Here is a 20,804-nt window from a genome sequence, read left to right on the forward strand (position 1 = left end):
ATTGTCAGCCCCACACTTCCCCTTCTCCCCTGCTCTGCAGCATCCCCAGGGCTCCCTAATGCACCTGTTGCATTGTCAGCCCCAAACTTCTCCTTCTCCCCTGCCCTGCTTTGGTTCCCCTTTCAACCTTGGCCCGCATTGCCAGCCGCACTCCCATATTGCCCCCTCTTCTTTGAGCCAGGGCCAGCTCAGACTCCAGCAAGCTTATGTCCAGGTTGCAGCACGTCCCTTCCCCCAGTGTATTCTACCTGCTGCATTTCTTTCTGATGCCTGCCATTTCTCAGGGTGATGGTTCTTCAGTGGAGTCCATGTGACAATGCTTAGCTGGCTTTTATGTGTTTACTAGTTAAAGACCATTCGTCAATAAATCAGTCTTTACAGCAGGAAGCTTTGAGAGGTGACTTAGAGGGTAAATCCCTGGTTTGAACTTTGTCTCGCTGAAGGAAGTTTTAATATCCAAATTATAGCCCTGTGTCTAAAAGGCTCAGAGATCACAGAGATTGATAGCCCCATTAATAACCAATTATTTCTCAAACACATTGGCCATGCACTTAGGCCCCAGCCGTTGGCTGGCCTGAAATGGTAAATGTTTTGCTGACGTGCAGTGACCAACATAATGTATTTTGTGTTGATGCTGGCTTCCCACTGGCATGGAGTAGAGTGAAAACAATCGCATCCACAACCCTCGAGTTGAACAATGCATCAAGCGAGTTCCTGTGCGTGAGACAGAGCGGTGCTGGGCTGCCTTGCCAGCAGCCAGTCCCTCCTGGAGCATCTGTCCTGGCTGGCATGGTGGGAGTTTCTGAGCTGGAATCTGCTGTTCTTGGCCCTGGGAGAAGGTGCAGAAATGAAGGGGGCAGCCAAGAGTGCAGGGAAGGTTTTAGCTGATGTCTGCATTGCAGCCAGCGGTGCAGACATACCCAAGCTACCTCGGAGCTCAGGAACAATAGTGAAGAGGTACAATTGCAACAGGAAAGAGGTACAGGCTGGTGGCCCAAGTGCACAGCCTGTACTGATGCCTGTGAGGATGTTGCTTCCCTGCACCAAACCCTAAGCTACTTAGAGCAAAGCCAGCTCTCGCGTGTCTACATGAGTGGCAGTGATTGCAGTGTACCAGATGCCTGGAGTCATAGCCCAGTGCAGTCCATAGCAAAACCCACTTTGGTTTCAAGGAGATAAAATCCCAATGGCACACAGCCCTTACTCAGGGCCCAGCCCTCCCGTCTCCAGCCCATACTTCCACTGATGCTAGTGGAGTGCAGGATCAGCCCCACCCTGCTGCGGTGGGACCAGGTGCATGTAGTGATCCCACCTGGGAGACTCCAAACAGGCTTCAGCTCAGCTGAAGTCCAGAGGGGACTGCCGGGGTGTAAGTGTGGGCAGGTTCTGGCCTTTGTCAGTGTAGAAGGGCCAGCTCCATCCAGCAATGTGTTGTGAATAGCATGGGCAGTGTTTGTGTGGGTGCACAAGCAGCCCTGTGTTCAGTCCCCTTGTGCTATATCCTCCTCCTGGTGTCCTGCCTGGGAAACCTGCATTGGGCTCCCCCTTGCCACATGCCAGAGCCCCGTGTCCCTGTGACATGCCCATGTCCCGCACACCTGCATGGTGCATCGTGGCTCCTGCTCCTGCCTGGTCTCTGCCACACACATCTTCAAGTCACACACAGTTGCTTCTCTCTCCTCTCTCTGCAGCCGTGTTTACAGTACTGGCCCGAGCCAGGGCTCCAGCAGTACGGGCCAATAGAAGTGGAGTATGTTTCCCGATCAGCTGATGAAGACGTCATTGCTCGCCTTTTCCGGGTGCAGAACATCACACGGGTGAGGAGGAGAGCACGTCTGGGTGTCACACCAGGGCTCTAGTGGGGAGTGGGGGAAGGAAGGCGGGTGATTAGCTTATCTAAAGATATTCACCACTCCAGATGGTTGCAGGCTGTATTCTGGAGTCGCAGTGTGTGCTCTGCAGCAGGAGTCAGAGCTCTGTGGGTCCCAAGTGACTGACGAGACAGTACTAGCGGGATGCTGGAGCCAAGCCTACCAGCTGGGTGAGGGCATTCACTTTGTTTTCAAGACCACAAAGCAGACAAGGAGAATGCAAATCCAGCTGCCATGTCCACAGTCAGCCCCAGAAACCTGCCCTTAGGAGTAACCCTGTCCCCAGCAGCTTTACGTAGCTGATTAATTTCACTTGGGGCTGAGTAACCCCTTTGCTGATGACGTGGCATCCTGTTACTAGACTTCTCCCAGGTACCCCGATTGTGACATAAGCACCCCCAGGCCCACAGCTGCCAACAGAGTCCCTCATGAAGACTAGCCAACCTAGTCAAAGGCTTCTGGAGTCTCTAGCTCCAGGCAGCTCCTCTGCTCAGAGGTGGGTTGCAGACTGGAATCAGACTTAGAAGCCAGTACCACTCACAGCAAAATGCCTGTGTGTTCCAGTGGGAGCTGCTTCCCTGAGAAGGGGAGGAGCTCTCACTCCATAGGAACTGCTGCACTGGACTGGGAGTTTCCCTCTGAAAATGGCCAGCCTGTGGTGGTGATTGTGTCTGTGTCCTACCAGCCCTGGGTTCAGGCCACAATCCCAGACCCTGGGGGGCCTGATTCTTGTTTACACTAAGGGCTGGTCAACACAGATGTAGTTCACAGCAAGCTGTGTTGTGAATCTGTCCCATGCTGGCCTACCGTGTTCTAAGTGTCTTGTGCATCTGGCTGGTGTGCATTCACCATTTGACAGTGAGCTGCAGTCTAGTCCTGTCTCAAAGAGAGCAGCGTGTGTGTGTGTGTGGTAGCTGCACACCCCACTTGCCAAGATCTATTTGTATAGAAGAGCCCTTAGGCACTTGACATTGCTCTGTAAGGGCTTTAAAGTGGTTAAAAATCATTTAAAAGCAAAGACTTGACTCAGACCCCTCTGTGCATTGGGGCGAGGTCTTTCTGGCCCCTGCTTGTGGTTAGTTTATGCCATTCTGTAGGGACCCCACAATGGCCATCCTTGGTACAATGGAATTGACCGAATGGCTTTCCTACTAGGCTGAGGAAAAAACTGCAGGGCCTTTAACCTTCATCTTTATGTCACTTTCGCAGTGCAGCTCCCTCCCCACCCCTGCCAACTTCCTTAGGGGAAGGGAAATGCAGTGACATTCAGAGCGATGAATGGAATTGGGGGAGGAGAGTGGGCTGGTTTAACTGTGAGAGCAGGCCACAAGACTGCAAGCTTTAAACTAGTGAAAGGTTCCCACAGCACTAGCCCTGGGGCCCTGTGTGTGGTCACATAGGAGAAGCTCTGGGGTCAAGCAGAAGAAATCTTTGCCATCACTAGCTGGCAGTCAGGAGCCAGAATGAGTGGCAGGGCTGTTGGCCAGCAGTGGGTCTCCTTTGGGGAGGAACAGGAGGGAGTTTTTCACTGCATGTGCTTTGCTGCTTGGATTGGCTACGCACTGTATGGGGAGGGGGATTTCTCTAACTAATCTAGACTAGACATGGCAGGGCTGGTGTCACAGGCCTAGGCACTGTGCTCTTTGGAGTACCATAGACATACAGAAGAGAGCAGTGGATGGATGGGTGGACAGATAGATCACATTATTGCAAGTAGAAGACACAATGGCTGCTACCAAGGAAGGCACTAGTGCTTGGAGGATGGCATGGGACTCTAAGGTCTGAGTTCTGCTCCTGGCTGTCCACTGCACAACTAGGGACTGTGCCTCAGTTTCCCCTTCTGCAAAATGGGGATGATAATACTGAGACCTCCTTTGCAAAGTGCTTTGAGATCTTTCAACAGCAGATAGGTAGGAGCAAGATATTCTTATCATACGCCTTTATAGCACTACAACAACATCAAACTTTGTGATGGGTGAACTACTGGAATTTAAGAGTAATCTTCACCTATATGGAGAGGAAAGGCTGACATCCTGTGAGGAGGCCAGTCCTGCCAGATACCTGTCCTAACTCTGAGACCCAGGAAGGCTGGATAAGTTTCAGAGAAGCAGCCCTGCTTTCCGGAGCATGTCTGAAGGGACTTACTTAGAAGTTTGCCCATTGCTAGAATTTAGCCAGAGTCTTTGGAGCAAGTCCAAACCTCATTCAACCTCTGACTTTAATGTCAGAGCCAAGTCTGCCTGATGGACCATGGAGATTCACTTCATTTTGATTTCTCCGCATGCTGTCCTGCATCATTGGACCAGCACAGAGACCGCCCCAATCCTCAGCATCATTCCTTCACTGTAACCCCATGGGCCATTTTTAATGAGTGTAATGTGCCACCAAAGATCCATTCCCCACCAGCACCTGTCTGGCAGGTGCCTTCCAGAATAACTACAGGTAGGTCATTCTGAGCAATGCGAATTGACCACTGAATGGCATGGAAGTCAGTGTCAGTTCTTCTTCAGAGCTTACAAACAGCCCAGGTGAAAGAAGTAGCTAGGATAGGATCCTCAATCTAGGTAGCAGAAAGGGCTGAATTGTCTCCTCTTGCCTGGATTACCTGGGCTTGGGGAGCTTTGTCATGCACTAGATGTAGCAGTCTGAAAACCCAGAACTCTACAGTCCTGCCTGGGCTGCTTTAAAGGGAATGCATTTATGCTGGAGAATCAAATTGGCCTATGTAGCACCTGCTGCTGTGTGTATCTGGCTGTGCTTGGCAGGTGCTGCTGTGTGGAGGGGGAGAGATCATGCATGGCAATGCATTCTTTGAGGGTGTGGTGTTGTTACTCCAGTTGGTGTTGTGTCTAAGGAGTGTGTGGTTGGGGCAGGGTGTATGTAACTGCAGAGGTGAGCTAAGTAGGGTGTTGGCTGTGTATGTGCTGCTCTATATGCAGTGTGTATCCTGGGACCTGTGTGTATAGGGGTATGTGTGTGTGTGTGTGATAGTGACAATGCTCTCTGTGTGATAGGAGAATGAGAGATCGACCCCAGGTGATAACAATGAGCTAAATTCTTTTCTCCCAGCCCTAGGTGTAAATCCATCTGTCAGCTGTGTTGCTGTAGCTTCCCATCTGTGGGAGTATAAGCGAGAGCAGAATTTGGTCCCATGTGCACATCAGCAGGGGTAAAGAGAGCCCTGCACACAGCATTTGGTGGTCTGATTTTGCCAGGTGCTGGGCTGTCCTATGCACCATGCTGGGGTGAGAACTTTCTGGCCCCACTGGTTATAGAGCTAAGAACAGAACAAAGGTGCCTAGCTCCAGCCCACCTGGCTATCTAGGGTCCTAGCTGAGGGGTCCAGAGCTGTTTGCTGGGAATCAAGCAACCTGCCTTAGCCTTTCACGCATCCTCCCCTCACTCCATGCACTTGTGCTGAAAACAGCAGTCCCAAGTAGACGGCTGGCCCACTATTTCATTCTGCACGGCAATCTTCATTCCCAGAACATTTTCATCTTCTGAATAGAACTGAGCTCCCCCCAGCCATCTGACTAAAGCCTGGGCTTACTTGGCTTTGTGCATATAAGTCCTTCTCCTCCCAGAGCCTTCTAACTGCATTAGGCTGCAAAGCTACTAGATTATGAGGATATTAGAGAGCATTGTTACCATGCTCCATCTCTGGGGCGGATGGCTCTGGTTCAAGAGCTTTGTAGGGATTTCAGCAGGAAAAAGAGGTAGATGCTCTTAGCTGAATACTTGTGGGATACTCTGTTGAGCCCAGTTTAGGCGGGACTCGGAATGCACTGGGATGGTGGCTACAGGGCAGCACTGATGTGAGAAGTCCAGGATGGGGCTAGCAGCAGAACTGCAGATTAGATTGAGGTGTATTGGCATGTCAGGGAGCCCAGGATGGGTACAGCGGGGGTGATGCAGGTTAGACTGAAGTGCACGAGCATTGCAGGGAGCCCAGGATGAGGACAGCAGGGACTGGTGCTGTTTAGGTTGAGGTGCATTGGCACTGCAAAATGCCCAGGACAGGTATAGTGGGGTAATGCAGGTGAGGTGATACAGGTTAGGTTGAGGTCCGTGGCATTATAGAGAGTGCAAGATGGGGATAGCAGGTAAGGGCACAGATTAGGTTGAGGTGCACTGGCATTATGGGCATCCCAGGTTGAGGATAGCGGGGGGGGTGGGGGTGGCGTGCTGCTTAGGCTGAGGTGCGTTAAAATTGCAAAACGCCCCGGACAGCTATAGCTGGGGGTGCAGCAGGTGAGGCTGAGGTCCATTGGCTTTGTGGGGAGCCCAGGATGGGGTAACAAAGGTTAGTACTGATTGCACTGAGGTGAACTGTCATAGTTGATTGTATGTTTGGAAGCGGGTGACTGGAATGGCTGTCATGTTACAAATCAGGCTGGAGATGCACCAGCAGAGGTGCAGGGGAGGTGACTGAATAGCAAGGGATTCTGGGTGGATGGACACTTGCCTATGCCCTTCCCGCACAGAACCTCCCCTCCACAAGCTCTAACACGTCCCAAGTTGTCCCTTGCACACCCTCCAGCAGCACATGTGGGAGGGCAGCTGTACTTACACACTGATGGTGTCTTCTAGTTGCAGGAAGGGCACCTTATGGTCCGGCATTTCCAATACCTGCGATGGTCAGCATACAGGGACATGCCGGACTCCAAGAAGTCATTCTTGTACCTGCTAGCTCAAGTGGAGAAGTGGCAAGAGGAGAGTGGCGATGGGCGGACAATTGTGCACTGCTTGTGAGTAGGCCTCAGAGAACAACTGCCTGCTCACCAGGGCTAATGGCCAATGGTCCCTGCTGGCCCGTGCATATAAAGGGTTAAAGGGGAGCAGACGCCACCAGTCCACCTGCCTTCAGTGCTGCCAAGGACCTTCCTTGGGCATGAAGTCTCTATTCAAAACAAGCCCCATTGGTGCAGTTCTGTGCACACGCAGCACCATGAGGGTGCTTCCAGCTGCCATCTGGGATTTCCTCTGCTCACTCTTGAGTTTAGAGGTGAGTAAAGCTCAGAACTTGCTCAGCTGGTGGAAATCAGGATCAATGCACTGAGATCAGTGGAGTCACTTCCAGTGACACCGACTGAGGCCCAGGCCTTCTGCATCCAGTGGACACTGCTCACATTGTGGGTTGATAGCAACCCCAGCAACCGTTCAGGGCCCCGTGAACCCGCCCTGCTTCTGAGGAGAAGGGGGCGGAGGCAGAGGCTGACTGACTGCAGGGACATGCTCTGTAGCGGGTCTGGTTACCTACGTTGGGCTCCACAAGCCTCTCGACCATCCCCATGCACACGGGTACATGCGCACACGCACACAAACACACTGAGGACATAATGAGTTTTCAAATTGAGCGAGACAGCAGGCGAGCTTTTAATCAAAAATTAATTACAACCTTGTCTGTCTTCATTAGCCTTAGGATAATTTTAGAGTGGCCTTTATAAAATTTGGTCCCCTGCCCCTTGGAGCTGAGGAGTTGAAGACCGAGAGACAAGAGGGTGCTATGTGAAAAGGAGGGTGTGGAGGCCCCGAGTCAGATGCCAGTGTGCCTGGCAGGCTGGTTCATTCCCAGGTGGAGGAAAGGTGTGTCCAGTGGTGTTTGGGACATGAGTAATGCACTCCGCTCTCAGGGCAGCTGCTACCCCAAACAGACAACACAGATAGAGAAGGGGAGAAAAGGCATTGAGTGCTGGCAGCTGCCATTGAGCTCTGAATAGCCAGCCACTTATCAAGACCCCCAAGGGAAAAAATTGGCAATTGTCTCTTTGTGCCTCACTCCCTGCCTCAGGGCTCTTGTGGGGCCCAGTTCCTTAGTCTGTCAACCCTTAGGAACTCCTCTTAGGAGAGGCACCAGGAAAAGGGGCCAGACATTGCAGCTGGTTTACTCTGGTTCAGTGTGGCTGCATAAGGGCTCTTGGGACAGATGCTCTTCTAGGTATCCTGGTGCACTGGCTCTCCATTGGCTGACTCCATGCATGTCTCCTGCTAGGAATGGAGGTGGTCGGAGTGGCACTTTCTGTGCAGCTACGATGATCCTGGAGATGATCAAGTGTCACAACATGGTGGATGTTTTCTATGCTGCAAAGACTCTCCGCAACTACAAGCCAAATATGGTTGAGACCTTGGTAAGTTCTGAACACTCCCTCCCCTTGCTTCTTGCTAGGCCTGCTCCTGTGCCCACCCTATGTGTCAGCACGTCCTGCTGTGCAGCCAAAGCACACTGGGATCCAGCCAGCAAAGAGGTGGGAGCCTTCAGGATGGGCTTGCCTCAGCCTGGCACCACCCTTCTCCCTGCCCCTTCCTATGGCATGAGACTTTGTGGCCTCCCACATGAGAAGGAAGTGACCTGATGCCATTGCTGGGCTCCTTCTGCGAATAAGATGGGAGGGCCGTAGTTAATTCATGCTGTATGATTCCAGCTGTTCAGGGGGTTAGGAGCAGTGGGGCTCCTGGCTGAAGTAAAAAGGAAGGGCAACCTTGTGGAGCATTTTCTGGTCTCGGGCTCCCTCCCAAGCCCCGTGGCTGTGCCAGGCTAGGCTGCTTATTGGAGTTCAAAGCCTGGTGCTCACATTGTCAGGCCGACACCATGTGCAGCCAGATGGGTTGAACCCCAAAGAAGGCTGCCTGTGGTTTCAGCAGAATTTTGCTGTGGGTTAATTGAAACCCCAAACTCAGGGAACTTCGGGGAGTGCAGATCCGTGTGCATGGAGAGTGGAGAACAGGCTGTGAGGCCCCTGGGGGGCAGCCTCCTGGGTCAGGCACTTCTCTGCATCGGACATACCGTAGCACCCTGCTCCAATGCCATAGTGTGCATGAGGATGGTGCTTAACATGGACACAGGCCCACATGAGTGGGCCTCCAGTGGGAGCCACACCCCAAACAGGACTCTGGGGCTTAGTTCTCTGCCCATCCATCTCCTGCACAGGATGTGAGGGACTCCTGTACACGTCAGTGGAGAGAGTCACTTACATTCTGCTTGTGACAATAAGGCCTCCAGGGGACTGTGTTTGCCTTTGGATATCCTGCCTTTTTTTATCTCTGAGCACCAGAGCCCATCGCGCACACACCACCAGCTAAAGACAGCCTGTGGCAGGGTCTCCAGCCCCAGTCTGCTCCAGAAGGCTCTTGAGTTGCACTTAGGGCTCCACAGCCGAGTCAGGCCTCAGTGGCCCAGTCATAGTTCACAGGCCCAGCAGCCAAGTCACTATGAATTGCTCCCGCAGCCGGGGCAGTGCGGCCTAACCGCCAGAGTCAGTACGGATCCCTCCCCCGCGGCCAGGGCAGTGCGGCCTAACCGCCAAAGTCAGTACGGATCCCTCCCCCGCGGCCAGGGCAGTGCGGCCTAACCGCCAAAGTCAGTACGGATCCCTCCCCCCGCAGCCAGGGCAGTGCGGCCTAACCGCCAAAGTCAGTACAGATCCCTCCCCCCGCGGCCAGGGCAGTGCGGCCGAACCGCCAAAGTCAGTACGGATCCCTCCCCCCGCGGCCAGGGCAGTGCGGCCAAACCGCCAAAGTCAGTACGGATCCCTCCCGCCGCGGCCAGGGCGGTGCAGCCTAACCGCCAAAGTCAGTATGGATCCCTCCCCCCGCAGCCAGGGCAGTGCGGCCGAACCCCCAAAGTCAGTACGGATCCCTCCCCCCACGGCCGGGGCAGTGCGGCCGAACCGCCAAAGTCAGTACGGATCACCCCTGCAGTCAGGGCAGTGCAGCCTAATAGCCAAAGTCCAACCTCAGCAGCGTAGTCAATGTCTGTAGGCCTCAGCAGCCCGGCCAAGGTTTGCAGGCCTCCATGACCTAGCCAATATGTGTCAGCCCAGCTGCCTAATATGTGTCAGCCAATATGTGTCAGCCCAGCTGCTAGGCCCAGTGGCCTAGCCTCAGTTTGCAGGCTTCAGCGGCCCAGTCATATTTCCCCCTTCCGCAGGGTCCCGGGGTGGGGGTAAGGGAGCTTGGGCCCTCCCTGTCTACCGAGTTCCAGGCCAGGGCCCTGTTGTTGGTGGGCATGGGACCCCAGCACCAGCTCAGCGGGGATCCCCACCACAACACACTGAGGTCACAGCCTGGGCCCTCCCAGTTCCCTGCCCTGGGCTGCTTCCTACCCTATTCTGGAGGCGATGGGTCACCCTGGCTCTGTCTGCGTCTCCCCGGGTTGTTGTTGTTGTTGCTGCTGCTGCTGCTGCTGCTGCTGCTCCTCAGGCAGCGCTGCTCCACCTGTGGTGAGTGTTGCCCCCACTCTGTGGCTAGAGCTCTTGCTACTAGGGTGACCAGCCCCAGCTGACTGGCCTTTATACCTGGGCTGTAGCTGGAGCATGCCCAGCAGGGCCATGGGGGCGGGGCCTTTTCCACCCAATAAGCCTGGCCCCTATCCCCGGTCAGTGCCGGGTTGATGCATTCCATCACACAGCCTCATTCCACATGTGCAGGAACAAAAGAAGTCCTAACTGTGGTTTAGACCAATGACTAGATTGAGATGGTAAAACTGTTAATCACGAGGCAGAAAAGGTGATGTGTTCCATAAACATTTTTGTTCTGTATTCGGAAAGAAGCAAGTTTCTGGCACATGAAAATGATGTCTGGGAAAGGAGAGAATTTCTAGTCGACTGGTAACCAAAGAGGTTGTTGAATGACATTAGCTAGGGATGAACATTAGTTAAGAAGGTGGCTTGGAGAACTTTCACCTAAGAGTCCAAAAAGCTTGCTGAGGAGATCTCTGATACTAATTTTTAATAAATCTGGGAATACCAGGAAAGCCTCAAAAGCCTGGAAGAGTGTTAGTGTGCCAATGTCCAAAAAGGGCCAGAAGAATGGCCCAGATAGCCAAAGGCTGGCTAGCACGACATCAAACCCAGGCATAGTAATGCAAAAGTTCATATAGGATTCAGTTAATAAAGAATTACAGGAGAGGAATATAATTAATACCAGGCGATATGGTTTTATTGAAAATAGGTCTTGATTTTGTCCTTTGAAGTGATTCTGAGTTTGGCTGACAAAGGTAACTGAGAAGATGTAAAATACTTAGACTCTTGTCAGGTTGAAAAATTAGCACTATCCATGGTCAGCGAAGTACATGTTAAATGGAGTAAGAATGGACTAACTGACATGTCAAAAAATAAAGGTCAGTGCGGAGGGCCCATGTGTAATCACTGCTGATGGAATTTGCAGGTAATGCATGAGGAGAGCCAGTCGCATCCTGAATTTATTGGTAAACTGGGCCTATTCAAACAAACTGTGTCTAATTCAGCCAGGTATACAATTGGACATACAATTGGACAAGGAACACCAATGACACCCACAAAATGTGTGACTGTGCAAAGGACGCAGGGGTCCTAAGTAACTCACCGTGAGCGCGCAGTGGCCGAAAGAGCTGGTGTAATCCTGGGATATGTAAAATGTGGCGGGGATTTTAGATCTGTATGTGGCATCAGTGAAACCAAAACTGGAACACCAGGTACAAGTCCTCTGGACACATATTTTAAAAGGATGTGGAACATTTGAAGGGGGGAGTGCAAAAAAGAGCATCAAATATTATTTGCAGGCTGGGAAAATGCCTGACAGTGAGAGAGCTCAGTCTGTTCAGTTTGTCAAAAAGAAGATTGAGAGGTGATTTTGCAGCATATCAGGACCTACGCAGGGAGCAAACATCGATATTACACAGCTTGTTAATCTAGTTGGGAAAGGCAGAAGAAGAACCAATGGATGGAAACCAAAGCCAGGAAAATTCCGATTAGAAGTCAGGCACTCTTTTTTTTTTTTTTTTTTTTTTACAGTGAGGCTGATCAACCACTTGCACAAACACCCAAGGAAAGTGGTAGATTCTCTGTCATGTGATGTTAATCAAGACCTAATGCCTTTATCGAAGATGCTTTTCCAAGTCAGCAGCAGAGGCAGCAACCATGGGGTTTGTTTTTGAAGCCTCTCTCACTATTTCCTTCCATCTTTTACCTGTCCAGTCAGGGGGGCTTAGTTTCTGTAGACTAGCTCCACACCAATCTACTATATCATCTACTCATTCTCTTCTCTTTGAATTTTTTGTTATCACTCATGTCTCACATCCGTTCAACAAGCTGCTGAATACACACATTTTCAAGATGCTCAGCTTTTCATTTCTAAGCTAATTGCTTTGCTTTTCCAGATCTTATCCATTGCCTTCAAACTCACTCTTGCTTTTAAAACAAGAAGCAGTCAAGTAGCATTTTAAAGACTAGCAAAATAATTTATTAGGTGAGCTTTCGTGGGACAGACCCACTTCTTCAGACCATAACCAGACCAGAACAGACTCAATATTTAAGGCACAGAGAACCAAAAACAATAATCAAGGAGGACAAATCAGAAAAAAATGATCAAGGTGATCAAATCAGAGAGTGGAGGGGTGGATGAGGGGAAGGTCGTGAATTAGATTAAGCCAAGTATGCAGATGAGCCCCTATAGTGAGTCAGAAAATTCCCATCCCAGTTCAAACCACGTGTTAATGTGCCAAATGTGAATATAAAAGCCAGCTCGGCTGTTTCTCTTTGAATAGCGGTGCAAAATTTTTTTTTCAGTAACATGCATACTCTTAAGTCATTTACAGAATGGCCCATTCCATTAAAATGTTGACTAACTGGTTTGTGGGTCTGGAAAGTTTTGATGTCTGTTTTGTGCCCATTAACCCTTTGTCTAAGGGAGTGAGAAGTCTGTCCAATATACAAAGCATCTAAGCATTGTTGGCACATGATGGCATAGATGATGTTAGTAGAGGAGCATGAGAAAGTGCCCGTGATTCTGTGAGTAACCTGGTTAGGTCCAGTGATGGTATTTCCGGAGAAGATATGTGGACAAAGCTGGCAGCAGGCTTTGTTGCAAGGAAAGGTTCCAGGACTGGTATTCCTGGGGTATAGACTGTCGCTGTTTGTGAGGATCCTCATAAGTTTGGGAGGTTGTCTGTAGGAGAGAGAACAGGCATGTCACCTAGGGCCTTCTGGAGTGTGGCATCCTGATTAAGGACAGGTTGTAGGTCTTTAATAATTCGTTGTAGTGGTTTGAGTTGGGGGCTGTAGGTGATGAGCAGTGGTGTTCTGCTCTTGGCTTTTTTGGGCCGATCTTGGAGTAGCTGGTCTCTGGGTATTCATCTGGCCCTGTCGATTTGTTTTTTTATTTCTCCTGGTGGGTAATTCAGGTTTATGAATATTTGGTAAAGATCTTGTAGTTTTTGGTCTCTGTCAGTTGGATCAGAGCAAATGCGATTGTATCTAAGAGCTTGACTGTAAACAATGGATCCAGTTATGTGTGCAGGATGGAAGCTAGAAGGGTGTAGGTAAGTATAGCGATCAGTAGGTTTTTGGTACAGTGTGGTACTGATCAGGCCATCCTTGATTAGTACTGTAGTGTCCAGGAAATGTATCTCTTGCGAGGTGTAATCAAAGCATAAGTTGATGGTGGGGTGTAGATTGTTAAAGTCTCTGTGGAATTCTTCTAGAGTCTCTTGCTTTTGCTATTCTACTCGCTATTTCCTTCTTCCAGTCTAGATCATACATTATGTTGCTCCCCACCTACGTGAACTTCTCTGTTCTCTAGTTCAATCCCATCTACACTGACCTTCCTTCCTATTTCTTTATCTCCAAATACCATTGTTTTTGTTTTATCGATGTTTATAATCAGTCTGTACTACTTCCCTTCCTCGTTTAGCACCTGCACTGTTTTCACTAGCTTCTCATCTTCCTCAATGTTAACTATATCATCTGCGAACCTCAAGTTGTTAATTCTTATCCCATGCACAGATATCCCTTCTACCTCTTCCTGATCTTGTCCATCACTCTCTAGATGCGCAAAGAAGATACTCAGTGATGTCGGATCTCCTTGTCTTGTACCTCTATTTGTTCTAAACCAGCTTCTCAATTCTCCACACATTCTCACTGCTGTATCCACATTGTCACTGATAGCCTTCAACAACCATATTATTCTGCCATCCACTCCATACGACTCCAGCACAGTCCAAGTCACTTTCTGTTCTATACTGTCAAGTGCCTTGGGCTCAATGCAGGGGTAGCTAGGTGAAATACAGTAGCCTATTATATGCATGAGGTCAGACTAGAAGTTCTAGTGAGCTCTTCTGGCCTTCACCTCTGTGAACTTTGGTGTTGGCATCAGGGTACAGCTCACACAATAACCAGGCTTCCCAATAGCTCTTCCCCTCCCCTGCCTTGCCATTGGCCTCTTCCCAGCTCTCTCTAATGCCCTTTGTGGAGCCTTTGTTTCTGCCAGCCTGTGTTGTGTCCAGGCAGCAGGGCGCTGCTTTGGTGGAACCTCCATTCTGCCAGCCATTCCTCAGCAGAAGCTGCCCCCTCACAAACACACTCAGCAGGCTTTCCAGAGAGTGCCTTGTGACCGGACCAGGCTGCACAGGGCTAGGGATGGGTCAGGTGAGCAGCACGGGCCGTAGGGGTTTTGTGCCCAAGACATCCCTATTGCACTGTCAGAGCTCTAATACACAGCCACGCAGGATGTATGGCCCTTGGAGGCAATGCAGGTAGCTCACAGTCGGGCCCTTTCTCTGCTGGAAGCCTTAGGTCTGAACTCTGCTGATCTGGTCTGGTCTGGTGGTCAGCTGGGTGGGTTAAAAGCTGCTCTGAGGAGGACACTGAGGGCTTCAGCATGACTGGATGACTGCTGCTGGTTAGAAGGGAGACACTGGGGGCTCTGCTGCTGAGAAGGGCTGATGTGCATTGGCAGAGCTGTGTGGGAGTCCAGGACCAGAGCAGCGGGTGGTGCTCAAGCTTAGGAGTTTGGTGCCCAGAGCTGTGTGTGGCAATGGACAGAGTTTTTTTGGTGCAGCCAGAGGTGTGGCTTCAGCCCAGGTAGCCATACCCAAGCTTGCTAGCTCCAGTCACAATACCAGTGAAGCTGCAGCAGCGTGGGTTAGCCACTCGAGTATGCACCCGGCGTGCCAGGCAGGCTTGTACAGGCTGCTGCAGCCTCACTGCTGTTCTTGGAACTAGCTAGCTCAAAGCCCGCTCGGCTGTGTATACACAGGCAGTGACCGCACCTCTGGCTGCAGAGTAGGCATTCCCTGATCAAGCACTCAGCCATGATTTGCCTTCATACCTTCATTGGTCCCAGCTCACTACAGAGCGGAGAGCAGCGGAGAACAGCCAAGGGCTATGTCTACACATGCCCCAAACTTCGAAATGGCCATGCAAATGGCCATTTCGAAGTTTACTAATGAAGCGCTGAAATGCATATTCAGCGCTTCATTAGCATGCGGGCGGCAGCGGCGCTTCGAAATTGACGAGCCTTGCCGCCGCGCGGCGCGTCCAGACGGGGCTCCTTTTCGAAAGGGCCCCGCCTACTTCGAAGTCCCCTTATTCCAATGAGCTCATGGGAATAAGGGGACTTCGAAGAAGGTGGCGTCCTTTCGAAAAGGAGCCCCGTCTGGATGCGCCGCGCGGCGGCAAGGCTCGTCAATTTCGAAGCGCCGCTGCCGCCCGCATGCTAATGAAGCGCTGAATATGCATTTCAGCGCTTCATTAGTAAACTTTGAAATGGCCATTTGCATGGCCATTTCGAAGTTTGGGGCACGTGTAGACACAGCCAAGGAGTGTCTTGTCCCACACAATAGTTGTGGGTTCACAGAGGTTTTCAGTGGCCCTGTTGAATCGCAGGCCATTGGTTCAGTTTTAAGGCCTGTTTTTAAATCATTTGCCCTGGTTTGGTGCTGGGGCGGGGATGGGGCATGACAGTTATGAACTGCATGAGTCGCACACCTTCATGGTGCTGCTGGCCTCTCCACACAAGGGAGTGATTCGCCTACAAGTGTGTCCACAAAAAGACAGTAGAGGTGCAGCTGCTAGGAGCAGGCCTGCATGGGGTTAGAGGCCCATGGCCTACATTTGGCTTGGAGGAGAGATACACAGAGGTCAAGCCTGGGGTTTTGTTGCTTAGTGAGAGGAACCAGATTGGTTTCCTGTGTTTTTTTCAAAGCAAGCTGGTAAGAGTGTTTGGTTTTCCTGAATTATACAATCCCTCACTTTAAAACTGAAATGGCTTTAGGAGGGGTGTGCTTTGTGTCAGGAATTACATCAGGGAAACAGGTGGAAGGACGAGTAATAAAAAGGCACAGTGACAGTCATCAGACCCATTAGTTTAAATTGCAAAGGCATTAGAAGAAAAGCAGCATTTCGGATCAGAACGCAATCTTTTCCCAGCCTCAAATGAACCTGAAATGTCTATTCCAGGAAACTCAATCTGATGGAGCCACTATGGGCCAGATCTCCCCCTGGAGTAAATGGGTGTAGCCTCTCTGAAGCCAGGGGGTCTGCTCTACTTCATACCTGTTGTGGATTTGGCCCATGTACCTTCCCCCTCCCCACACACTGGCTGCCTTTTGTGGGAGGATATTTCTACATTATTATAAATTGAAACAATCCCTTTCCTTAATCCAAAAGCATTCTGTGGTTTTAATTTCTGCTAGGGCTGCCTCCTCTCTTTGCTTTCCTTCCCCTGGTGCTCCACCCTCCCCCCCTCATCCCCACCCCCACCCCACACACACATATCTGGGCCAGCACTGTGGTACCCATCTTCTCTCCATGGATTCTTTTTGAAGGCCCACTGATTCCTCCTGCAGAGCTCCCTGGATAGTTGTGCTTTGGAAGGATTTAGCTCTTTAGCACAGATTTTCTGTGATGGCACTTTTTTCACCCTCCCGTCTTCATGTTCACATGCAAGCAGGATCCTTGTTATTCTGGCAGGGTCCCAAACCTTATCCCACTCCCAAAGTCACAGCTTGTGATGTCTGATGCTCTCATGGGCTGGGGAACGCGAGTTGTCAGGCCTGATCCCCACTCTGACACTCCAAGTGCAGGTGGGGGCCCACAAAAGACCTTAAAAATATCTATGCTCTGCTTGAAGAGCTTCCCCACGTCACAGATTCCCTGACCCTGGGAGGTAACTGCCACCCTCCAACTGAGGAAAAAAAACCTTTAAATCCCAGGAAGACACACTTGGGATGTCTCCCTGTGGGGTAACCCTGGTTTTAAGCCTCCCTTAGGCAATAGCTTGAAAACAAAGAAATTAAGCTGTAATCTGCTAGCTGACCTTCCAGTCTTAGGCATGAATATACACAGACTCTGCTTTAGGACATGGGAATCAAATCATTGCCCATAAAAATGTAATTTATTAATAAAACAAAATATAAAGTATAGCAAGAAAGTGATAAGCACAGAGAATTACTTCCCTGGGATTCAGTTTAGAAGATACACATGACGGGGGTGAATACATAAGTCAGCCTAAGAATTTCCACACCAAACCCAAAATAGAAATACCCTGATCACGTCTGACAAAACAGTTCCTTCTACTTACATATCTGTATGCCCAGGTCATGCTGTGGCCTGATTATTTACTGGATTCATTAAGCTTGCCCAGGATTAAAATGTCTTGATCTCTCTGCTCTGGCCAGACAAAGAAAAGACACCCTTCAGCAGGCAACTGTTTCAATTCAAAGAATCCCTTCTCTTCCTATTGGCTCACCTGGCTGCTTGCCGACTGAGAACCCACTGTGTCTGGGTTTAACCCTTTACAGACATTCAGTCATGACAGAAGTAGACTGTGTACGTACTCTGATAGTGGGAAAAGGGATCAGTTTGATAAAGGTACCAGATCTGCTCTATTGCCATCACAGGTGAGAAAAGTACCCAAAAAGTTACTTGAGTAAAAGTGCAGCTGCTTTCACTTCTGCATACTTGAGTAAAAAGTAGATATGTGTGTGTGTGTGTGTGTGTTTTCTCAAGTAGCTTTCCAGAGGAACACGAGTGACTTGTACTTTACATTCCGCCCACCCTCTAAAAGCATCTACACTTTTACTCAAGTAACTTTTTGAGTACTTTTTCCATCTTTATCTAGCACAGTGCATTCACGTGCAATCACACTCTTAAACTGCCAGCTGTCCATTGCAGAGATATCCTAGTAAACTTTAGGGCCAATCTATATGAATACATAATAATTCTGCCATTAAGAGGAAGTCATTATTTTTAGTCCTTTTTCTAATGAGAAAATAAGATCCTGTAGATCTTCTAAATATAGAAAAATCAATGCATATGGTAGCAATTATAGCCCAGGTAAATTTTGACACACATATGCAGACAAGGGTACTATAACCACACTCACTAAACCCAGACTGGTATGTGCACGAATTAAGTGTACCTGTACCAAGGGAGCTAAAATGACTCAGCTGTGCTCACAGTGCAGGCATCCTGAGAGGATGATTGTAAGTCTTTGCTGCAGGAAGCGGTTTGTTTAACACTCACTTCCTTGAATGTGAACGGTAAGACTCCCTTTGATGCCATAATTCCAGGGCCAGGCCCTCAAGCTGCCATCATAGCACTTAAATATGTACGGAGCAGTTGAGACATGCAGTGCCCTGGAGACACACTTTGTCCATGCAGTGCTGGGCTCTGAGCCTACACTCAGATGGTTAGCAGATCCACTCAGGTGGGCGCGTCCACTGACACTAATGAATAACCAAATCCATGGAATTAAATTCACCCCCCACACATACATACGCACACACATGCAATTAGCATGACTGGGCTCCCCTGTCAGCAGTCTTAATGGGAAGGCTGAGAAGTGATCGAACCGTGGAGCATGAACTCCTCTTTCCTCCTGAGATGTAGATCTGCATCAGGGTTGAGTTACCTTGCTGAGGTGATTTGTAGGATGCTCGTGCTGCCATTGCCCCGGCTGGCTAAGCCATGACCTTTGACCCCAGGCCTGTCATCCAGGCACCATTTCTCAAAATTACGTTTTTGGTTTTTTTTTTAAACGAACGGGTAATATTCAGTGGTTCTGGAATGGTCTGTACAGTGCAGGTGCTGCAAGCCATTGAGCCACACTGTAAATCGTGGATATGATGAAAAAAAACTTCAAGTGAGAGAGTGCAGCAGCCCTCCCAGTACCCCTAGTTCTTCTGCTCATATCTCGTCAAGTGAGTGGTGTGTGTGTGCTGTGTGCACAACCAGGGCGATTGGCTCCTGTGGGATCATTCAGTCAGGTGGAGGCCCAGGACCTGGCAGCTTTGTGGTTGAACCCCGTTGAGCAGGCGTGCTCCGAACACATGCAGCAAGTCCTCCTCAGCAGCAGCAAGCCATCTACACAGTGTTTGTACTTGGTTATGGACACACTTCTTCTGCTTGTGTCTTCAGCATGACCTCATACCTATGTCTACCTCTGTCTGCCAGGTGCTGGATTACCTTGTTTCCCTGAAGCAGCAGTGTCTCATTTCTTCTTCCCTCAAGGTCCATTGGGCAGCCATCTCAGCCTTCCATCTTGGGAAGGGTGGGCATTCTGTTTTCACGAACCACATGGTAGGGCACTTCCTCAAGGGCATGGACCACCTTCACCTGCTATCCTGCCTGCCAGTTCCAGCCTGGGATGCTAACATGGTATTTCGGGTATTGCAGTCTCCCCCCACATATACCCTTTGAACCTTTGGCCACATGCTCTATCCTTTACCTCTCCTGAAAAGTGTCCTTCCTGGTGTCCGTCACCTCCACCAGTAGGGTGTCTGAGCTCCAGGCCCTCATGTTGGGAACCCTGTACATGGTGTTCCATGGATAAAGTCAAACTCCTCCCTCACCCAGCTTTCCTGCCAAAAGTGGTCTCCAGCTTCCATACTAGTCAGGACATCTTCCTTCCTGTCTTACACCTTAAACATCAAAGCTCCCCACAGGATTATTAGGTGCACTCTCTCAGTGTGAGGCGCATGCTTGCTTCTACATTAAAAGGACCAAGCCCTTCCACAAGACTTCACAGCTCTTTGTGGTGGTTGCTGAGTGTACGAAAGGGCTTCTTGGGGGTTTCATTGCAGTGGTGCTCTTCCTGGATCACATCTTGCATATGAACAGACTATGACCTCACCAAGATTACCCTGCCACCTATTACAATGCATGCTACATGAGCTCAAGCTTCCTCTACTCCCTGGTTCACATTCTTCTCCAGGAAAGCTGTCACGTTGCAACATGGTCCTCAGTACACACTTTTACATTGCGTTAAATGCCACTATGCAACAGTTTAGATGGGATGCAGCCTTCAGGGCTGCTGTCCTTGAGTCAGCCACACGTCGACTCTGACCCCTCCTCCTGGATTTGGCTAATGTGAATGGATGTGAGCAAGCACTTGAAGAAGAAAAAGAGGTTACTCACCACTGTAACTGTTACTCTTTGAGATGTGTTCTTCATATCTTTTTGAAACCCCTCGCCTGCCCCAATGTTGGAGTAGTCAGGAAGCAGGAACTAAGGGGCTGTCATGCCTAGGGCACCTCACCAGTGCCGTTCCAGGGACTCCACAGCCAAGCTGATGGGAAGCAGGTAAGGTAAAACTTTCCAACTGTTGTGCATGCAGCATGCGCCCACCAAACTTGCATATATACAAGCAACACATTTGGAAAAACAACAGTTACAATGGTGAGTAACTTGTCTCCAACACCTACGGTAATGTTACAAGACTTCCCCAAAAGCACTGTCAGTATCTCTGTAGGGAGGTAGTTCATAGCTAATGGTAACAGTAGATGGTGCTCAAGAGCACGTGGCATTGATCCTGAACAAAGCTGGCTGGAAAATACCATTGGTATGTTTTTCCCTTGGAAAATATCAATGCCAAAAGCAAAAGGTTTTGTGGAAACATGTCAGCAGTGAAGAAGAGTTTTTGAAAACAAATGGAAAAAATGTAGCTATAAGGTCGAAATGTTGAATTAGAACATGTTCAAAATAGAGCATTCGAATTTTTCCATTTTTAAGTTACTTTTTCCTTAATTTGAAGTAATGTAATGTAATATAAATACAATTATAATTAAAGGGGAAAATGAAAGTTGCAATAGTCTGGTTCCTGCTCTGCTCCTTTTTGTTGCTTTCTAGGACCTTGTGCTTCTAGGACAAGTGGCTTAAGCTGTGCAGCTCTTTAGTT

General features: G+C 49.8%; 1 protein-coding gene across 3 annotated transcripts in view; it reads left to right on the forward strand.

Moving 5' to 3' along the window:
* Positions 1-20,804, forward strand: part of PTPRU (protein tyrosine phosphatase receptor type U) — a 324,630-nt gene that overhangs the window by 296,692 nt on the left and 7,134 nt on the right. For all 3 annotated transcript variants that reach the window (XM_074976599.1, XM_074976600.1, XM_074976602.1), the window contains 3 exons: positions 1,692-1,817; positions 6,462-6,619; positions 7,864-7,999. In XM_074976599.1, coding sequence (XP_074832700.1) covers positions 1,692-1,817; positions 6,462-6,619; positions 7,864-7,999 — 420 coding nt within the window. The remainder of the gene's footprint in view (positions 1-1,691; positions 1,818-6,461; positions 6,620-7,863; positions 8,000-20,804) is intronic.

Source organism: Carettochelys insculpta, chromosome 24 (genome assembly GCF_033958435.1).
Source record: "Carettochelys insculpta isolate YL-2023 chromosome 24, ASM3395843v1, whole genome shotgun sequence".
In the NCBI taxonomy this organism is placed as follows: Eukaryota; Metazoa; Chordata; order Testudines; family Carettochelyidae; genus Carettochelys; species Carettochelys insculpta.